Below are 20,530 nucleotides of genomic sequence, written 5' to 3'. Positions count from 1 at the left end.
GCTCCCAGGCGCAGTCTGAGGTGTGAGCTCCCGTGCGGCCTCGAGCACCCCGCCTTAAAAGCGGGCTCTGTTTTTCCAACTGTGAAATGGAGACGCTCCATAAATTCTTCGGGAACATGTTAAAGGTCTGTAAGGGTAATTTGCAAGAGAGGGTACAGTTTCTAAACCCGATAGCTCTGTTTTCTCGTAGAGACTGGCAGGACTTAATATTTATGGTAAATTTATTGACACGAGTAATAAGTTGTGACTTTAATAGTACTTTCCATCAATCTCATCTGGTTTAGATAGGTCACACTGAGTCTTTTCGTACTTAAATGGAAATCTCAGCTGTAGGTGGGAGGAAAATGTTCTAATTATATCTCTTATACCCGGTAGTTAAAACTAGCCCAAAGTATTTCTCCGTGTTTGCCTCTGATAAGTTTTGCATGCTGCAGAGCTACCTGTGAGCTATGTGGATTTTGTTGTGCCTTAATGCCATTGACAGAATGATTAAGAAGGTATTGATTTGAAGCTTTCCGTGAGGGAGAGGTAGGAAAAGGAGCAGGGGGAGGCTAAGTTACTGGCTGCACTAACCACTGGTTTAACATCTCCAGTGCATTTTAACCTGTGTTCGCCAACTGTGTTAACACTTGCAAGCAAACTGCTTTGTCTTTCCATAGTATGAAAGGGCAATAAAACTAGTCCCACTAGCATCAGAAGGAAAAAAGATCACAGAAGTATGCTGATAAAAGCACTTGGATTATTTTCATGGCAGGTATCACTCTGGGCATAATTCTTCTGCACGTTCCACGTTACCTTCAGCTTTTCCCAGCAGCTAAAGATTTGTGGAGCTCAGTCGGGCTCCTCTGAATGAGGAGTCATCAAAACATAAATGGGTTTTTAAGTTCTGTAGTATCGCATCACTGCAATACTGCTTTCTATTTAAAAAATGTGCTGTTATATTTAAAAAGACAGCGCACACAATAGATGCTTATGCCGATAGAACTTCAGAATGAAAAAATGTCTGAGGTGAACATGCTTTTTCTTCGCTTGTTTAACTTTCCTGAGTTTAATATGTCAAGAAGAGTAACTTTTGTATCTCAGTAGCACAAATTAGCTAAAGAAATATAAAAAAGTTTTAGATCCAAACTGTGAAAACTGATGATAAAAGATACTGGGTATAAAGCATGTCAAAAAGAAAATAAAAGTAAATGTAAGGTAGAGTGAAGAGGAGAAATGTTTTAGTTGTTTCAGAATGAGTGGTTAATTCACCCTTTCATTTCCCAGGGTCTCAAATCATTTTACTAATGCCAGATACAAGCTTAATGCTTGTTGAGGTAGGTGGTAATTAAATCTAGCCTGGAGACTCTGCCTTGGAGAAATGGCATTTGTTCATACCCGTTCTACTCCCTGCCTCTTTTTGAAGTACTTTCTGTCCTGATATTTACTTTGTCCCCATTATGGCAGCATATTAAATTCTCTGCAGATCTACTGAGGGATATAGAAAGGCAGAGTGTGTATCTCGAAGTGTTCTCAGTGTGCAAAGGGAGAGCAGAGGCTAAAGAGAGCAGAGTCTCTGCCAAAGTAAAGAATTAAGTAGTATTGCTCTTCTCACTAACAGCACTTCCCTTGTATTTGTTAATCTGAACAATTCTCAGTGAAATGTCTCTAGAAGTTAATAAATTGAAGAAAGGTTTGGGGGATTTTGGTTTGGGTTGGCTTTTTGATTATGGAAAAACCCATGAAATATTTTGGTGTTAAGTACAGAGTAGTGCACTTGCACTGCTCACTAAAATTCAATTTGTTTTGACATACGTAAATAGGATAAAATATGAACATAACTGGGAATATACCACTATTAGTCTCCTCAGTAACACTTAAACATAAAAATGCATATGTGATTAGAGCCTGACAGCATTCTCTCGAAGCAAAGAGAAATCACCTGGACAGCTTCAGAAACCCCCAAATGCTGCTCTGCTCCAGCAACAGGAGCTCTTGATAGTGTCTAATGAGCTTTTAATATTGTTGCTCGATTGTATTTACCTCAAACAGAAATTCTTATTTTAAGTCTTTAGGTTCACATGTTAAAATGTAAGTATAGTGGTTATCCAAAAGACTTGGAAGTCTTAACAGTTACTGCTATTAGGAAAAAAAGTTGGTATCTCAACAAAATGTTTGCAACATGCTTGCAGGCTTTTACAAGAAACCAGAATTTGTTTTTTGCAGTTACAAGTTCTGCCTGAATCTCCTATTGCTTTGGTTCGTCTAGCCATTTGATAGCTTTGCAATGAAAGTGGTTTATAGGTATTAATTAAAAGGAACTTGCATCATTTTGTACGTTCTGCCTGGATGAGGCCACAGTGATGGTAATTACAAACCTCATAATGCAAACACAAATGCTTATCAGTTGTCAGTAGACCATAGATTAATATGCCTGGGAATAAGTGTTGCAAGTATTGCTTCATAAACAAATTATCCAAAGTCACTCCACTGGTCTGTCAGTCTCATGACCCAGAAATCTATACATACAGAACTGTTCTCAGTTTTTCTGTCCGTGCACCGTTGCAGGCGTTTCCCCCACTGGCTGTGTGCTGGCCAGGCTGCCGGCAGATTAATTATGTTTGTGAACTTCAAGTGAGAAAAGGGATTTGGAATAGTCGTCTGTATTGATTTCCATATTTATATGGCTACTCAGTGTGAATTTTCTAGGAAAGGGCATGTGCAAATTAATTCTATTCAATACTTACTGATTAATATTCAAAATTTTTTATTTTGTGGTAACTGATACACTCTCTGTACAGTGTTCCTTCAGCTTTGCCAAATGCACAAAGATATTGTTTCCTATTTCAGTGTAAGTAGGATATAATGCCTACTTTTATTTCCTCCTTATTACTCTAATTATAGTGTAATTTTCCAGAAGATATCTTCTGGTACCAGTAATACTTTTTGATTTAGAGAAGTTTCTGAATTAATCCTATGGACTCCCTATGGTCTTCACTATGTCTTTTCTGGGGTGTGAAGGTTTGATCCTTAGGGCATTCCAGATTTCTGCAGCACAAATAATGATCAAACAAATTCTGTCCCTTACCATTTGGCCTGGAAAGCACCTTCCTTTCTGTTGCCAAACAGTACAGCTGTTGCCTTGGAGAGAGAAAGCAACCTTTGCTGGCCCAAGGACTTTGGGTACCTCGTGTGTGCAAGCTAAAACGCATTACCTATCTACTCAGCAAGTCTGGTAGGACTTCCTAGCTCTAGAAAAGGATATTTCAGGTGCATTACCAAACATAGCTTTAAGGCTTTCTCTGCCTGAGAAACTTCACACTAGCAAAACCAGGAATTACCATGTAGTGATCCAGTTTAATTTCAGTTGTTTCTCAGTCTAAAGGCTGGATGTTGTCCAAACAAAAAAGGTCATAAGCAGGCTACCAAAGTGTTTAATGTATTAAACTACCAACGACAAAAAAAAAGGATAAATTCTAAAGGCTGTGGTGTGGAAAAGGTATTATAAATTAATATTTGTATATTGTTGTATTTGACTGAATTTTGTTCAGCACTGAGGAAGAGTAACAACTATTATCAATAGGAAGAAAAACTGATGTGGTTTTGGGGGCTGTCTGTTAGGTTTTACTTCACTGGTAATCTATTTAGTAATCAAAAAGAAAGGGTAGCAATTTGATGTGAATTTTGAGATATATACTGGTTTGGGCTTTAAAATCCATCCTCTTCTAGCCTGAAATTTTTTTAAGTTCCCCAGGGGAGGAACATGCAAAGCTGCAACAGCAGGCTCACAAATTGTCTGCTCCACATTCATCAGGGGAAAGACCTGTCACCAACATTCAAAGTATACTCTTGTCTAATTGGTTTTGCTATAGTACTGCTCTGTTCAAGAAGATTGAACCTATGTTCCTACTCTTGGAGGGTAAAATAAATGCCACAAGAAATGGAATTCCTACTACAGTAGTTACAACTTGTAGAGGAATTGTTTTAAACTATGGTGGATTAATCAGGCCTCCATTAATGGTCTGAGTAACAGCAGTGTGGATTTTGATTTGGAAACCTTGCCCCACACCTATAAATACGTGTGGAGGAGGGAGGATTTTCCTCACAGATAAGATGAAATGGATAAGAGTAGTAGGAGGAATCCTGTCTTGCATAAAACATGAACAAAATTAAAAATATGGCTCTTAATCACCTTGTTTAAGTTGCCTCTTTGTGTCTGAATTTCCCTATTTAAAAAGGGGAGCCAATGATACTTGCACTTCTTTTTTTATGAACCCCTTGGTCATATGCGGATAGAAAGCTCCATGTGGGAGTGGAGTATATCACTGAGTAAGGGGATTTTTGAGTGATACTGGGATGTTGACTGGTTGCAGTGACTCATTCATTAAAATGACTCTGCTGTAGGATTTTGGTGTCTGTAAACTGAACGTACATACCTGCTATGTCTATAGAAACAATCTGAGCAGGCAAAGAGAGCACCACTTGCACCGCACTTAAATCTACAGTGTTCAACTATCAAGATTGTACTGAGTCAGGTCCCGTTTTCTTCCTCATAAGAACAATATTTCAAATAGTATGTTTTTTCCCCAGGAACAGCCCAAGGGAAGAGTCGCGCGCTTCTTTGCAATTAACGTGACAGCTGAATTTGGGTAAAGCTGTTGTATTTTCCTCCTTGAGACTTCCTGAATTCCTTTGTGACATTGCTAAAGGGATGTATGTTCCTCTTCCCTTTCTTAGTCTCACTAAATATACCCTTATGGCTTAGAATAATGTGAGTTTTTCAGCCCTACGCTGGCCTGTGGATTCTGATACCCTGCAAACCGACGTTCCCACTCCATTGGCCCAACTTAGTTCCTGTGATTTTTCATGAAATACGGCCTGTGGACGAATCATCCTCTGCAGCGGCTGTTAAATAAAAGTTATGTTAGTTTAACAAGGGAAACAAGTTGGCTTTTTTCCTCCGGAGAAAAGAGACCTACAAATGGCAGTCTAAAAAATCTTTCTGTAACAGAGCATCTCTCTCAGCACTGATTCTTCTGCTTCCATTCTAAGTCACTGGGGGAGCCGCTCAGTTCCATGGGATTAAACTGATCGTTGTTGGACTGTGCCTGAAGCTGAGAATTTACTTGGTGTTTAGTTTGTATTGCTGTTGTGTTTAGGAGCCTTGATTATAAAGCTTGTTGTGGTAGATAATGTATAGGGATAATACATGGGGGCAGAGAACAGGAATAGAAGTAAACATCGCTCCCTGGATGCAGTTCCAGACAGCTCTGCTATAGAGTTATTTCTGCATAAGGTGAGCATTGCTGACCAGTTCAGCACAACGCTAAACTGACAAACTGTGCTTTGAGACTCTGTACCTTAACGGTATTTTGGAAATGTCAGGAACGCTACTCTTCAGATACTTCTCATACCTCTGCATACCTCAACAAAATGGAAAGTCACATATTTACACAACAGAGTAAAAGTTCTGCTTTGATTCTAACTGTAACGGACCTAAATATGGTAACTGCCTGTTTGGTTTTGTGGTAGATCGGCCTTTTTTTTTTTCTTCAGTCTGGATAACTGGAAAAAAAAATAGCTCATACACTGTTAGCATGGGCAGTATTGCTAATTGTTTATTATGGAGGTGGCCTAAAGCACATTTCTGTAACGTTGCATGTGTTCAAAATGTATTTCCAGTAAATGCTAGCTGAGGCTTTGTGTGATTAGTATTTCTGTTGATGTAATCTTCAGGCATCATATAATAAGTACCCAAATAAAACTACCTGTATGTCCTCCTCCTATCCATGAACATTTTGTTAAAAAGACTTGTCAAATTCTGATAAAGGCTGAAAAAACTGACAAAGTTCAGTTTTGTGAGCTTATGGTCAAGATAACCCTCTTCCTTCTGCATCCCTCGCTGCCCTCAGAGTCTGCAGTAGTGATGCAGATCAACAAGCCTTACAGTTCAGCTCTTGATTAATCCTTAGATTTCCTTCCATAAAATGCTTTAAATGGTGTAATGGTATTACAGTGAATGCAGTAGGTGAACATTGCAAGAGACCTTTGCCTATAGTGCTGTGCAAAAGAAGATCAAATCTGGGCTTAGTGGGCCAGTTTTGCATGCCTGGCTCTGTAACCCTCAGCCTACTCAGACTGCCTTGCACCTGGTGATAACCTCTGTGTTTCTAAGAAAAGTCATTTATAGAAAACTAACCACAGTAGGATTCTAAAAAAATGGTTGTAACCATTAAAAAATCAAGGGAGAGGAAAATTTCTTGGACTTTTAGAATTTATATTTGTTGTTCAGACATTTCTTTAAAGTTCCCTCATTCAATATAGAAACGTTGGCAATCTGGGGATAACCAGCATTTTTTTTATTTCATACCTATTTTTTTAGTTCAGCCTGCTTTGTGAGCAGTAATTTAAAAGCAGGCTTTACTATGCCATTCACTGCTCTTCAGGGAAATGTGACTTTTATCTTCTGTTCTTACAGTCATGATCCTTGTCCTCCCTGCCAGCTAGACAGGAGGAGAGAAAGGAGAGCAAGAATTCTGAGTACTGGTAGTTTGTAGATAGCTTTTGAGCTGTGGAAGTATTAGCCTTACCTCATGTGTAGCTTCTTACTCAATTTAAAGTCCTAGTGGCAGTTTTAAAATGTTATCAGCAGTGCTGTACATTTGAATTTCATTTGCAGCACAGCATCTGCTGGGTTTGGGTACTTGGACTTGCATTTTATTTGTGGACATGCACCTTAAACTGTTTTGAAACCTATACTGTGAATTGCTGTATACAGAAAATGTTAAATAGCATCTATTCACTGCAAGGAAAATACGGAATTGAGCTATTGTCATCCAATAAAACTTGGTTTTGTACAGCATTTTTCACGCAAATTATATTTGAATGCTTTAGAAGTAAATAATACCGAAGAGGTAAAGAGGCATTTTCAGTAAACGTAGCGAGGAGAAAGAGTATTCCTCTTTTTGCAGAAATTAGGTAGTCAGATGAAAGAGATTACAGAAAGGTATGTGTGTTTGTGTTTGAACTAGGCTGACAGGATGCAGTGCTCTTTCCTATATATCACAAGATAAGTAAAAAAGATCGATAACAGAAACTGGGACAAAACAAAACCAGTGATTTAGAGTAGAACCAAATCTGCACCACTGCTCCAGTGTTTCTGGTCAGAAATAAAATTTGTTCTTCACTGGAAAGGAAGGTCTTGGAATATTTTAAATTAACACATCTTTTTGTCATCTTGCAGAGCGTTTCTGCGTAGCACTCGATTAGCTACTATGAGCTTGCTATATAGTGATAACAGTTGTGGAGCCCGAGACGTGGAAAGTGGCTGCTGTGCAGCCATGGCCAGTGCCTGCAGCGTTGGAGCGAAAGAAGACAGCGTAAGCGTCAGCAGCGGGACTGGAAACCCTCCAAGTTCTTTCACAGAGGAAACACAAGGATATGATGTGGAGTTTGATCCGCCCTTGGAAAGTAAATATGAGTGTCCAATCTGTTTGATGGCTCTTCGGGAAGCAGTGCAGACACCATGTGGACACCGTTTCTGCAAAGGCTGCATTGTCAAATCAATAAGGTAAAGGAAAATTTATGGAAGTTGCTTTTACGAAGAAATTCACTTACCAGAGAAGAGCAGTTTAAGGGCAATGTAAACTGAATGGAACTGCTTAAGGTGCATAACCAGCGAGTGCTAGTAGAACTCTGGGAATTTATAATTCATTAAAGATGCTTTCTAATAAACACCATGTATGGGCAAAATGTCATGAGTTTGGAAGTTGTATGAGCTTTAGATATTTTGCCATTTATACAAATTTACCCAGGTTATGAATCTAAAAATTTGATTGAGTAAACATTAAATAATAATCAAAAAAAAAAGTAGCCAAATCCTCCAAATAAATCCCATTTTCAGCCCAGGATTATGAAACTTGTCTCTTCCCTATGATTGTTTCTCTTGATAACTACAGGCAGCTCCAGACAACATGGTTTCTTGGTGCAGATACGGCAATTCATGCTTTCAGTTCTTCACTTGAAATCAGCTGCTTCCTTGTCGAGCTGGAAGAGAGAATGTAATGAGAGAATAGTCTCGAACAAAGCGTTGAGAGAGGAAACTAGGGGGAGTGGGAATGAGGTACGAAGGCAAGAACAGGCTGGGCTCATAAAAATGAATGATTGAAAGAGCAAGGAAGGGCAGAAAGTACACTGATAGAGTGTACTTCCCTCAAACCTGGAATACAGTCATCAGTGTCCCACACGTGTCGGTGAGTATTGGAACACATTGATAGAAGGCTAGATATTATGCTGTAGGGTTTTTCCTTCTCAGCATAAGCCAAAGTTTTTCTTATCAAGTGCTCACTCAGCTCAAATGTCACAGTACTTTGGTAGGAATCTAAATATTTAATGACCCACATATAGAATTGGTTGATTTCCAACCTTCCAACCTTTGCACACCTTTGTGTAAAGATCATCAAACTGTCTTCAGTGTTACTGTACAACGTTGTTTTTCCCAGGCATTTATTTTTAGCATGCAAAACGGACAGTGCTTTCTTGATTGGTTTTCCATACCTTTTATCCATAGTTCTATACCATTTCTTTTTCTCCATGGTCCATCATTTGTAGCTCAATAGTATGCCAGCAGCAATGTTTTCTGAATACGTATTTTGTGGGTTTTGTGGGCTTCTCTGTAGCTTCTGCTGCTGTTGTATCTGATGCTACTGTATTTCTTTACGGCATCCCTTTTAGATCAAGGAGGGAAATGTTGGAGCTGAGTATGAGAAGACAAACTTAGTTTTGCATTCCCTAGTTACGATAGCAAAAGAGCAGGCTATTTTCCTTTCTAGCAAGCGCGGAAATTTTTTGTGTGTGTTTGCAGCACTGTTCTTGTTAACATTAGTTTCATCAATATTTCTGAGAAAAGGATGCAAATTCATTATCCAGAATATGCAGAATACCACCAGCGTTCACCCATGAGAAGTGACTCGCCTGTGGATTCTGCAGAGGAAGCTGAGAGATACTCAGTTCTCCACTAACCATAGCATAAGACAACCCTGCTCCCTTAGTCCCTTGCCTTTTTCACGATGTTCCTACTTCTGCAAGAAAAGTACGTCAGGCCTTACCCAGCTGCATCACTCAATGGTATTTGCGTCAGCCGGGTGCGTGGAAAAAGGCAAAAAACCCAATCCTGAACCTGTCGGCTTTGACTGTAATCCAGTTCCGTAGGCGCAAGCAGTTGGCTTCACTTTCTGGCCTTTGCTTTGCACATTCCAACCTAAATTCTTTCAAGAGGTTAATGTACATAATTTCATGCATACTTGTAAGCATTTAATTAGATGCTGATACTAATAAAGGCCATTAAATTTTGGAATTCCTTACTTGCGCTCTCTGAGCTTGCTCTATTTGTTAGCAGTAGCAGTTTTTATACTCTTCTCTAACTTGGGTATTTCTGGAAAAAAGAAAAGAAATCTTTAAACTTTCTCATGGGAATATGATGTCTATAAATCCTGAAGGTAAATTAGTCAGTACTTAAGTATACTGAGCTTAGCAATTTCTACTCACCAATCATTTCAAAGACAATGGAATTCCTAGGTTGAAAACTGAGAGGAAAATGACTAAACTTAAAATTACCAAAAGTGGGTGTCTCATTTCTAGTCTTTCAAATCCTTAACAGCTGAGATGATCTTGTTTTCTAATCCCTCTGCTTCTGCTGATGAGCTGCACAGTTAACGGTCATTGGTTAGAATTTACCACAGGACTGAGTGAGGAACTGCAGTGAACCCATGCGCAGAACACAACATCTCGTAGCAGGTAGAGAAACTTCCTTCTTAAACCCCAGGCATGGGAAATGGTTTCTCTTCCTTTTTCAATTAACAGAGCATTTGCTCTGCTCAGAGTTTTAGGTCTGCAAACAGTTTCAATGACCAGAAGCTTTTGCTTCTTTTACACCCTTTCCCTATTTTAATTCATTTCTATAGATAGTGTTGACTGTTTCAGTGACTGCTAAACACAGGTGGAAAGCATTTTTCATCTTGGAGACTATAGATCATTACTGTGATGTTTCAGATGTTTCATTGATAATAAATGTTTTCACTCATTCCCCACTGAAATCTGTCGTTAGAGTGCAGTTTAAGTGAATGCTTGTGAAAGCAGAGCAGACAAAGTGCCAGACCCCTCTGAATCCCTGAAGGGCTGAATTGCGTGCTTAATTGGGGTCCATGGATCAAGCTATTGATTTGGAGTACGTAGTGTCTACAATACAATATTGATTTGGAGTATGTAATGTCTCCAGTACCATATTGATTGATGTTATTGAGAAGCTTCTACTAACTAAAAATGAAAATGGAAGGTGATTTTTTACATTCTCTAAGTACTGTTTTTTTCATTAAGTGATTGTCACAGCCTTTATTTGATCAGGAAAAAATGGTTTCTGTTTATTCCTCATTTCCCCACTGTCTAGCTCAAGTGAACACAGAGATTAAGGATTTTAAATGATAAAGGATGGACAAGCAGTTTTGCTTCTTGTGACTTACACAAACAATTGTAATTGTCCACTGTTTTTTTCATTAAGTGGTTGTCACAGCCTGTATTTGATCAGGAAAAAATGGTTTCTGTTTACTCCTCATTTCCCCACTGTCTAGCTCAAGTGAACACAGAGATTAAGGATTTTAAATGATAAAGGATGGACAAGCAGTTTTTGAGTAATTGCTTCTTGTGACTTACACAAACAATTGCAATTGTCCATGTTGAAGAAGTTGTGGCTGCAACTAGAAAGATTTTTTAAAAAGCTTTTAAAGGCTGAAGTCTTAGATCTTATGTGAGGGACATGACTAGACCAGATGGATTTGATCACAGTAAATGTTTGTCTCGCAGAAAATCTTGGCATCTTAAATAAAGCTGTCTGAAGTGCTTGGAAGTGCTATGAGTCATGGTAGTGAAGAAGCTTATCTACCTAAGTAACTACAAATAATAGTTTACAAATGTTACTGTCTACAAAGTACTGGATGAGAAATTTTAGAAGAACCAAGTTCAGATGCAGTGGCTGATTAAATTTCACTCTAGTCTTTCTTCTCCTATATCTTAGGTCAAAGCTGACTTAGGGCTTGTAGTACCTTTGTCGGAAAAGCAGAATTATGAGCTGACAAGGGGCAGCAAAGAAAGCTTTGGGGGTTAGCGTTCATTAAACAGACGACATGGCTGCAGTTAAAGTGTATGCCAACTGTTTCAGCTTCTAGGCTAAACTGCTCAGTTGCTAAAATCACGGAGCAGGCTTTTTCTTCAAACAAAATTATTCTGGCTTTACTTCTCATACCTGTATTCTAATTTCAAGGGAAATTATAGGAATATTCATTGTACTTTGTAGCAGATTATTATTGTTTTACAAGTACTGTTGTGGGTGGCACAGCCCAATGTGATAAATAATTCCAGCATAGGAAAGCCTCCACTGTAATGTAAATTAGAACTGAGGTACGTAAACTTAATTCTGTGATAGGAAATGTATAGCAACATCTTTGCCTGTAGATGGATCTAAGCAGCCTTTTAAACGCAATCCCAATACTTGAAAATGGTGTTTGAAGTCTGTTTAATATACTACAATTAGTTATTGCTCTTTCCTTACTATAATAACTGGAAAATTGCCACTCATTCTTATTTTACCCTTTGTCTGCTAGTTATTTAAACTGGGGATCTGGTAATCATGATTTAAAATTAATCTGTTGTTGGCTGTTGTTATACATGATTAGCTTTTCTATGTAGAAATAAGACTGCAGTTTTATCAGCAGGCCTACTGAACTATCATTATACTTCACTAAACAGGGTATTTGTAACCGAGTTACACCTGTGAAAACTGATTTCCTGTAGGTTGCCTGCAAAGTGAGGGAACATTTCTGGGTTGTGACAAAGATCAGCACGCTGATGGTAGCTCAGGGAGCATGCTAGATATTTTCTTTTTTCCACTTGTTTAGGAGTATGACTATCAGACTTGCGGCAAGCTGGCTCTTGCAAGCAAAACCTAGGAAAGGAAGTTCATTGTCTCTTTCTGAAGTCTCAACTTTACCCCCGCTTCCTCTAGCAACGTTGCTGATGAAGGAGTTGCTGAGCAATTGTTTCCTTCTCCAACAAAGAACACAAATTCCCTCCTGGTCTCCACAGCCCACTAGGTTCTACTTCCCCTCATGCTTGCAAGCAGTGACAATGATCTGGCCTTTGATCTTTGCACCACAAGTGCGCTCTGACATTTTTCCACCCCATGTATTTTTCCATTTTATTGCTGTTTCCATTAGCGCTTCAGCTCAGAAGCTTTGATCCTTCATGCCTCTTTAACTGTATTACTTAATTGTGAATAGATAGGTTGACCTACTGCTTTCAGAAATGAACTGAAACTGGATTTTTTTTAAAGGAAAATTTGGTGGAGGTGATCCGTTTTTTACTCCATTTCTAATGATTTTTGTGTTTAAATGCAGGTAGACAGAACCTGACAAAGTGGAACAGGCTGTTCTCTTGTGCAAGTTGCATGCACCCGTGTTCCACCATCAGACTCCAAACTTTCTCCAGTTAGCACTGACTTACGGTTTTTTGCAGTTAAAATGGCTTCAGATACAACACCCAGTTCCAAATCCAGTGTAATTTTCATAGTTATTAGTAATTTTTGTGTCTGGAGTTTTTTCACCCTTTTTTGCTGTATAAATAAACAAATTGAAGGATGACCAACCGATCAAATGGGTTTACAACAAAAACAGCGAAATGGGCTATATGAAAAGTAATGCCAAATAGATGAAGAGAATCTGGAAAAAAAAAAAAGACGTTTTTGCTTTTTCTCTAAGCCATGATCACCTGGGCTGTTTATAAAGTGAGAAAGAAAGGAGAGAAGGTCCAAGAATCTCTAAAAGATTGTTTTGAAATAGTATGTGAAATGTTCTTTGATGTTTGAGCTATGTGAAGTACTTAAAGAAATGGGACCGTAAGTTCTTAGTTTCTTTACATCCTCCTCAAGTTTATTTCCAGAGTATCTATCATGGCATTTGTCCAAATAAAAACTACTGAATTAGAAAAATGCTGCGATCCCAGTCATGCCACCTCTAGTGAAACGTGCGTTTTGTCAATTCCTCTGATGTACGTTGCGTATTTTCTGGTAATTGCCACATAAATGCCATTGTTTTCAAAGACTTTCTTAATGTGTTATAATTTGGCCACTAATGTCTTGCTGGTGTAAAAATATTTTAAACGAAGGGCAAAGGAAACTTGGAATCTCTTTTTCCTTTCTTTTCTGCGTTGTAGAGATGCAGGTCACAAATGTCCAGTAGACAACGAAATTCTGCTCGAAAATCAACTTTTTCCTGACAACTTCGCTAAACGGGAAATCCTTTCATTAATGGTTAAGTGTCCCAACAAGGGCTGCAGTATGAAGATGGAGCTGAGGCATTTAGAGGTGAGAATTAGTTTTGAAAATATGGAACCTTGTTTTCATGGACAAGTAAAAATTCAAAATAACTTAACATAGATGGTCATACCTGATACCTGTTTATGCTGATTCAATGCGTTGTTCATTCAAGACTATAGCTACATGCATTTGGGTTTTGATGAGTCTTTAATTGTAGTTAGGTGATTCTCAAGTGAACATCATAGTGCATGAAAATTGTACTAATGCAGCTTTTCCTTTAGGATCACTCATGTTTGCGTTTTGATCCGCTGTATCTGTACTTCACACAAGTTCCCTAAAGTTAGTTTAATATTCCCTCAAAGCAGCTAGGTGTATTAGTTGAAATAATTGTTTTGGAAAATAATTTACAAAGTTAAAAGGATAAACATAAAGCTGAATTTTTACCTGAGAGCATTCTTAAAGCTCTGAGTACATGAAGTCCTGATCTTAGTAATGGGTCAATAACAGGCCGTTGGTGAAGTCAGCATAAGTGTCTAAGGATTTGCTTGTATGAAGGAAAGATTGCAATTTGTTCCTCTTGTACTGTGCTTTATCTTGAAAACAGATGAGACAATAGCAGCTGTTTGTAGTATCAAATCCCTCTTTTGTCCTTGTTCAGGACCACCAGTTGCAGTGTGATTTTTCCACTGTGGAATGCCCACAGTGCCAAGGAGCCTTCCAGAAGAACCATCTGAAAGAGCACATGACACAGGAGTGTCCGAGGCGTCAAGTCTGTTGTCCAAACTGTGCCACATGTATGGCCTATGAAGATAAAGAGGTACTTAGCAGGAGTCTCAGTTTTTCAACCTTCATTCACATGGGGTTTGCTTGTAAATGGAGCATCAGGTTAAAAAAAAAAAAGGTTTTGGTCTAGAAGAGCTCTTTGTGGTGCACAGGTGAGAAGCTACAAACTCAGGAGATTAGTCTAGAACAGGCAAAAGCTGGGGAGAGGATTGTGCTTAAATACAAACTTCTTGGGAAGCCTGTGGTGTGAAAAGACTTGTGTAAGAACCATTGATTTTTGGCCTTACCATCAGAGAGGCCGGTATCTACTGCCAAGGTAACACACAAAGCAATATTTACATTTTCAGTTTTTATGCCTGGCAGAAAGGATGCGTCAGGAGATGCATCTTTTGGGGATATCTGCTAACATACGAGACCAAGATCATTTCTGAATTCTTCTCCTGGTTCTGCATTTTTTACTTGGGTGATACTGAGGATAGTCCTTTCCTTTTTGAGCTTCCATTTCTTTATCTGTATATGGATGTGTTTTATCTCAAGGGCTATTAATTTTATGATATCATATTGTGAATTGTCAAACAAAAATACCTCATATAGTCCAACAATACAAAAAAAACTTTTATATAGTTCCACTACAATTGAACATGAATTTCAGAAAATTCTGCATGAATTCAGACTCCTTTGGAGCATAAGAGCTTTAGGAAATAAAATATCTGCAACTTTATGCATCTCTTGTATGAGTCCAGGAAAAATCAGTAATTTAATTATTCAGGGAAAGGGGATTCTTTGTTTCACAGTTGCATACAGCTAAATGTGAAATTTGAAATGTAAATAAAAATTTAACGTCTTATCAGAGGTAATTAGGACTCTCTTAATTTGTGTAACTTTATTGATTCTTTCTTTCCTCTCTTTTCCTCTGTTTGATAACTAAGCTTCATGACCAAACCTGCCCACTCGCCAATGTCTTCTGTGAATATTGCAACACAGTGCTCATCAGAGAGCAGGTAAGAGACTACCTTTCTCTGTGTTTAATCTGGGTCAGATGTTTTGTATTCACATTGCTTCTTTAATCTGAAATTAAACTTGAAGAAACAGCTTGTCTTCTAGCTAATAAATCTCTACCTGTCTCTCTCTGAAAATGTTGCATCCAGTGCAGGTTTACTACTCTTTTAAATGCTGCTCCGGCTTGAAATTGCAGTCTGGTAAACCTCTGTAGGATTTTTGGCTGCAAATCACGTTGTTTAGCTATACTGCTTCTTGACAGGGGCCATGCTGCCTGTTTTTGATCTTGAATGGAGATTAAAGAATACCAAGCAGCTGCCAGTGGTTATGGCTGACATTAGAAGACAAGGCTTTGATTTGGGCAGAGTCAGAGAGTATTTGTAACTGGAAAGCCACTCTTGGAAAGCAGCTATAAATAATTCACTACCAAACTGTAGATGCTGGCTGGAATTCTGCTTGTCCATTACTATTGTAATAGCCATTATTATTTCTTCTATTCAATAATAACTTACTTCATTGACAGGAAAATTATAAATGTTGTTTAATTTGCAGCCTATCCCTGTTTGAATGGGATGGCAACTATGTTAATGACCTGGGTTAAAATAATGATCTCGTCAAATTGGAGAAATACTCTGAAAAACAGGATTGAGTTCAGAAACGACAAAGGCAAAAATCTGTTGTTAGGTAGAATAATGAACTGCAAAAATAGGGAACAGAGAATACTAAACTAGGTAATGGTTTAGAATTAATGGCTGACCATTAATTATATTAAGCTTGTGTTCTACTTCATCGTGATATTTAAACAATAATATCTTATATAACCCAGGATATTTTGCCTGTGAAACCCAGAATTATCCTTTGCTCTGTTTAGGGCTCGTAAAGCCTCAGCTGAAGCTGTCCAGCTTTTGAGGTGGGGATGGATGGGGAGGATCCGGAGCAGTGAGATAATTGGGTCTGGAAAACATGGACCGTAAGAAAAATTGAAGTAACATGAGCTTTTTGAGGAAGAGGATAATGAAGAGAGACACGAGTATATGCAAGTAGTGCTTCAGAAGGGAAGGAAATGGACTGTGAATCTAGCTTTAGGATAGGCTAGAAACAAAAGGCATTTGTTTTAGAAAGAAAACTGAATGCTTTCTGATGCCTAATGTAAGAACAAAGGCAATGAACTGTTAAAGCACATACAAGGAGGATGTAGAATTTTTATCATCAGCTAACATTTCTGTTCAAAACTTCCGTATTTCTATGAGAAATGATATAGGTATAAACTGATCTGGCTTCCAGTACCTATTCAGAGTCCATCCAGCCGTATTCTTTTAGGATGTTATAAAAGAATACTCTTGATGGAAAAATTCATTTCAAATGTGATTTGTTTTAGATGCCTAACCATTATGACAACGATTGTCCTACTGCCCCAGTGCCATGTTTTTACAGTGCCTTTGGGTGTCCTGAAAAGGTAAGCCTTTTATCAGAATCATGACTTGCAGACCTTCTGCATGTTTTTGTTGTTTTTTTTTTTTAATGTGTTTTCCTATGAATGCGACTATTCACCAGCCCAAATCCTCAGTGATTTGTGGGTTTTTTTGTTTTGAGGTATCTTAATTCTAAAACACTACACGTTGATATATTGCCTTTCAAAAGTCCTTTTCAAATCTAAAAACTCTGTGAACGATTTGCTTCATGAACTTGCTTTTATTAATCCATGAGTGTTTTCTCAGCTTTCATGTCAATAAAATAGCTTCTAACATTTCTTCCAAAGTTGTGACAAAATACAGTTGTGGCTCTTTGAGTTCAGTGAAGAAAACCTGACAGTGCTTTAAATTTGATTAAATTCTAAAATTATTTAATCTGGATACTCTTATATCTAGTGGTTTAATACCTCTTTGTAAAAATGGATCTTTTCCCTTCATCATTTCCCCCCCAGTTTTCGTACACCTTTGTATTTGGTACTGTGGAGCATTTTAGCAAATCCATGAAGGGAATACAATGCTGATTTAGAACACAGATACTAAATGTATGTTTATCACTAGCACTTTTTCACCATGTCACTATTTTGAGTTGAACAATATTTGCCTACTGGCATTTGAACTTCTTTTTTCATTTGTCATAACAGTGATCTTAAATTTGGAGCCCTCCATTGGTAAAGTGCTACTTTGTCACATCACCTGTCCTTGATTCACATTCCAGTTTTTATCACATAAAGAGAAGCAACTAGTAGTTTGATTTTCTTCAGAGCTACATTTAAGATGTGATTGCAAATAATGTTTGATATGTTCCTAATGCCACATCTCTCAAATTCTAGATGCAAAGGAACGAACTGGCGCGACATATGCAGGAGTTCACTCAGGTTCACATGAGAATGATGGCTCAGAGTTTTCAAAATACCAGTGTTACTGCTACAAATCCCGTACCCTTCATCAATGGCCTACCCTTTGAGCCTGCCCTCTTCTCGCACGTGTCACATGCCGCATATGAGTGTAATCCAGAAGTTGAAAACTTTAAAGAAACCATTCAGCAGTTGGAAGGTCGTCTGGTAAGGCAGGATCACCAAATCAGAGAACTCATTGCTAAAATGGAGACTCAGAACACTCACATGGCAGAACTTAAACGTACTATCCGAAATTTGGAGGGAAAGATTACTGAAATGGAGGCACAGCAATGTAATGGCATTTATATCTGGAAGATTGAGAACTTCAGTGGACTTCAGAAAGCCCAGGAAGAAGAGAGACCTGTTGTGATGCACAGTCCTGGCTTCTATACTGGAAAGCCTGGCTACAAGCTGTGTTTGCGCCTGCATATCCAATTACCAAATGCTCAGCGTTGTGCTAATTTTATATCTCTGTTTGTCCACACTATGCAAGGAGAATATGACAGCCACCTGCCTTGGCCTTTCCAAGGCACTATACGACTTTCTATTTTGGATCAATCAGAAGGCCCTGAAAGGCAGAATCATGAAGAAGTAATGGAAGCCAAGCCAGAGTTACTAGCCTTCCAGAGACCAACAATTCAGCGCAATCCAAAAGGTTTTGGTTATGTGACTTTCATGCACCTGCAAACGCTGAAACAAAGAACCTTTATAAAGGATGATACCCTTCTGGTGCGCTGCGAAGTTCTAACGCGTCTAGATTTAAACAGTCTCCGCAGAGAAGGATTTCAAGCTCGTAGTACTGATGGAGCTATGTAGCCTGTAAGTCTTAACTAGAGGAATGGAGCCACTAGTCATGTTCTTCACCACAGATTACAGGCGTGCTTCATAGGCTGCATTTGTAAAAGATCATAGTTGCCAGCATAGTTGATCTTCACCTGAATAGAACTTTGTTGTTGCTCGTATACTTTTTTTTCTGTATGAGGTCATGTGTTCAAATATTTGGTATTGTTCTCTATTAAAGTAATAAGCTACTTCTGTAGCAAGCTAAATGAAGTGTTGTTAATCAAAACTTAATTGCCTACAGGAAAATCCTATTGAAGTACTTGTACATCTCAGTTTGGTAAAACTTAAGTCATATCAGAAAAGACCTGTAAATCTTTTCGCCTCAGTGCCTTTGAATAGATATGGTAGCAGGGAAGTAGCTAAATTAATAAAGATGAGGGTTGGTTTGTTTGCTCATTTGTTTTTCACAGAGGTTGGGAAAGTTGAGACAGTTTCTGTATTGGCTTATCTAGAATTTTGAATTGGCTGTGCTTCTCTTGAAATCTGAAGTCAGGCTAAGACTTTGCTCACATCACCTAGGGTTGAGGTATGCTTTGACCCTTCCCTTCTGTGGAGTTAGCTTCAGGAAGTTGCATGTCAATGTAGAGTTGATGCTGGTATTTCTCAAAGACATGTGGTAGTGTTGTGGAGAAGGCTAAATGACTCTGAGCCGAGTTCACTAAAGAAATATTTGTAACGTGGTCTGAAAGTGCCCCCCTAATTCTCTTTATTTTGATAAATCTTTTTGTAAGTGTGTGCTCTGCGCCCAGAATGTCAGTCGCCATCACCGGAGAGATAAAAGCGTAGCATTTGAATGAGATACCTTTGTGCTGGTGGGATCTCCTCCTAGGGCTGGACATTTTTCAGGTTGTGAGTGGATACATGAGCAAAGGTTTGTACTAACTAGATAGGGTGATGCAGAATTTGGCTTACTGTTGTTGAAACCTGAATTTGTACCAAAGCTGAACTTGTGACCTGCATCCGTTCGAGTGATCTCTTGGTGTTCTGCGTGACGTATGACCTATGTCGTCTCCTATGAATTCTCAGTGGACAGCTGGCCGTATCACCATCCAGCTGTGGTGGGTATTTCCTGTCCCATTAGACAGTAGGAGCTGGGCCACCCTCAACACTTTGGAGGGGAAGAAAAGCCTATTAATTATAGACGGTGTGAGGAAAAATTGCAATCCTGTTTGCTCTTAGGGAAAAAATCTGGCTTCCATAGTTAGTCATTTACCAAACACTAGATTCACTATGTCAAGAATTCATGAGCTTCCTAACGTTGTGTGTATTACTGTTTTCTGTACTGATTGTTTGTATGCCATATAAATGTTAGTTTTGACCAGTCAAAGCTGAGTAGTTCAAGTTCACTGGTGCTAAAAATTTTAACTTATCATGGTGCTGATAAAGTTCTGAATCTTGTCTTTAAAAGGAGGGAAGAAAAAAGTTTTGTTCACCCCATAACTTAAGTGCACAGTCTGATACCGAAGGAAGAACTAAGCCATACATAAGCATATGTATATTCTTTCTCCAAGCTAGGGAAACCACCTAAAGACTTCAGACACTGCAACTTAAAAGATACTGAAGAGTATTCCAACTATTTGGCCTCATCAAAGCAATCCCATGGGGATCATCAGTGGGGAAAGTGCATATACTTAATACATACAAGGCTATTGATTTGGGAGGATACTCTGCCTGCCTGCATGAGATTAAAAGTTCCAGGACCCAACCTACCACTTTGTTCATCATATCCAGATGAGTAAAATTTATTTTGCAGATAGAGCTTATTAGTTGAAGAGGGATTGTGTTCAGTGGAATATTGTCACTACTGAAACATGAACTTCCTGGCTAATGCAGTCAGTCATTGACTTATTTCGTGTGTTCTGTGTGTTTAGAGGACAGGTGAGCATATATTACTCAAAATAGGAAAAGATCCATACTTTAATACTGTCTTTTTAAACCTCTTAAGTAGTTTTTATACTGAATAGCCTCATCCTATTAGCTGAATTGGTTCGGAGTGTCTTCAGTTAGGGCATTCCTAGGGGTTAAACCATTCTTAACCAAGAGCTTTTAATGTACCTGACAGTGCCCAGACCCAGTATATACAGAAGGCACTGTACACTAGTTCTCCAGTCATCTTCAAGCTATGTTAGTTATCCATGTTTTTTCAAGATGCTCAAAGACTACCATTCTCCTCTCTTTTTTTTTTTTTTTTTTTT

The 20,530-nt window shown here is 38.5% G+C and overlaps 1 protein-coding gene across 2 annotated transcripts; it reads left to right on the top strand.

The window, feature by feature from the left end:
• The first annotated feature begins 7,253 nt into the window (after positions 1–7,253).
• On the top strand, positions 7,254–18,370 carry TRAF6 (TNF receptor-associated factor 6, E3 ubiquitin protein ligase). Of its 2 annotated transcripts, XM_009585356.1 has the most exons (7): positions 7,254–7,549; positions 13,240–13,390; positions 14,001–14,159; positions 15,055–15,126; positions 16,503–16,580; positions 17,427–17,531; positions 17,601–18,370. In XM_009585356.1, exons 1-7 carry the CDS (start codon positions 7,254–7,256, stop codon positions 18,306–18,308), a joined length of 1,569 nt encoding a protein of 522 aa, XP_009583651.1. In that variant the 3' UTR covers positions 18,309–18,370. The 2 variants fall into 2 exon arrangements, with proteins under 2 accessions (XP_009583651.1, XP_009583650.1); XM_009585355.1 differs by having other exon boundaries at positions 17,427–18,370.
• The last annotated feature ends 2,160 nt before the right edge of the window (positions 18,371–20,530 follow it).

Source organism: Fulmarus glacialis, unplaced genomic scaffold, assembly GCF_000690835.1.
Source record: "Fulmarus glacialis isolate BGI_N327 unplaced genomic scaffold, ASM69083v1 scaffold939, whole genome shotgun sequence".
Lineage (NCBI taxonomy): Eukaryota > Metazoa > Chordata > Aves > Procellariiformes > Procellariidae > Fulmarus > Fulmarus glacialis.
The sequence above is the reverse complement of the archived record's forward strand: the minus strand, read 5'-3'. Positions and strand labels throughout refer to the sequence as shown.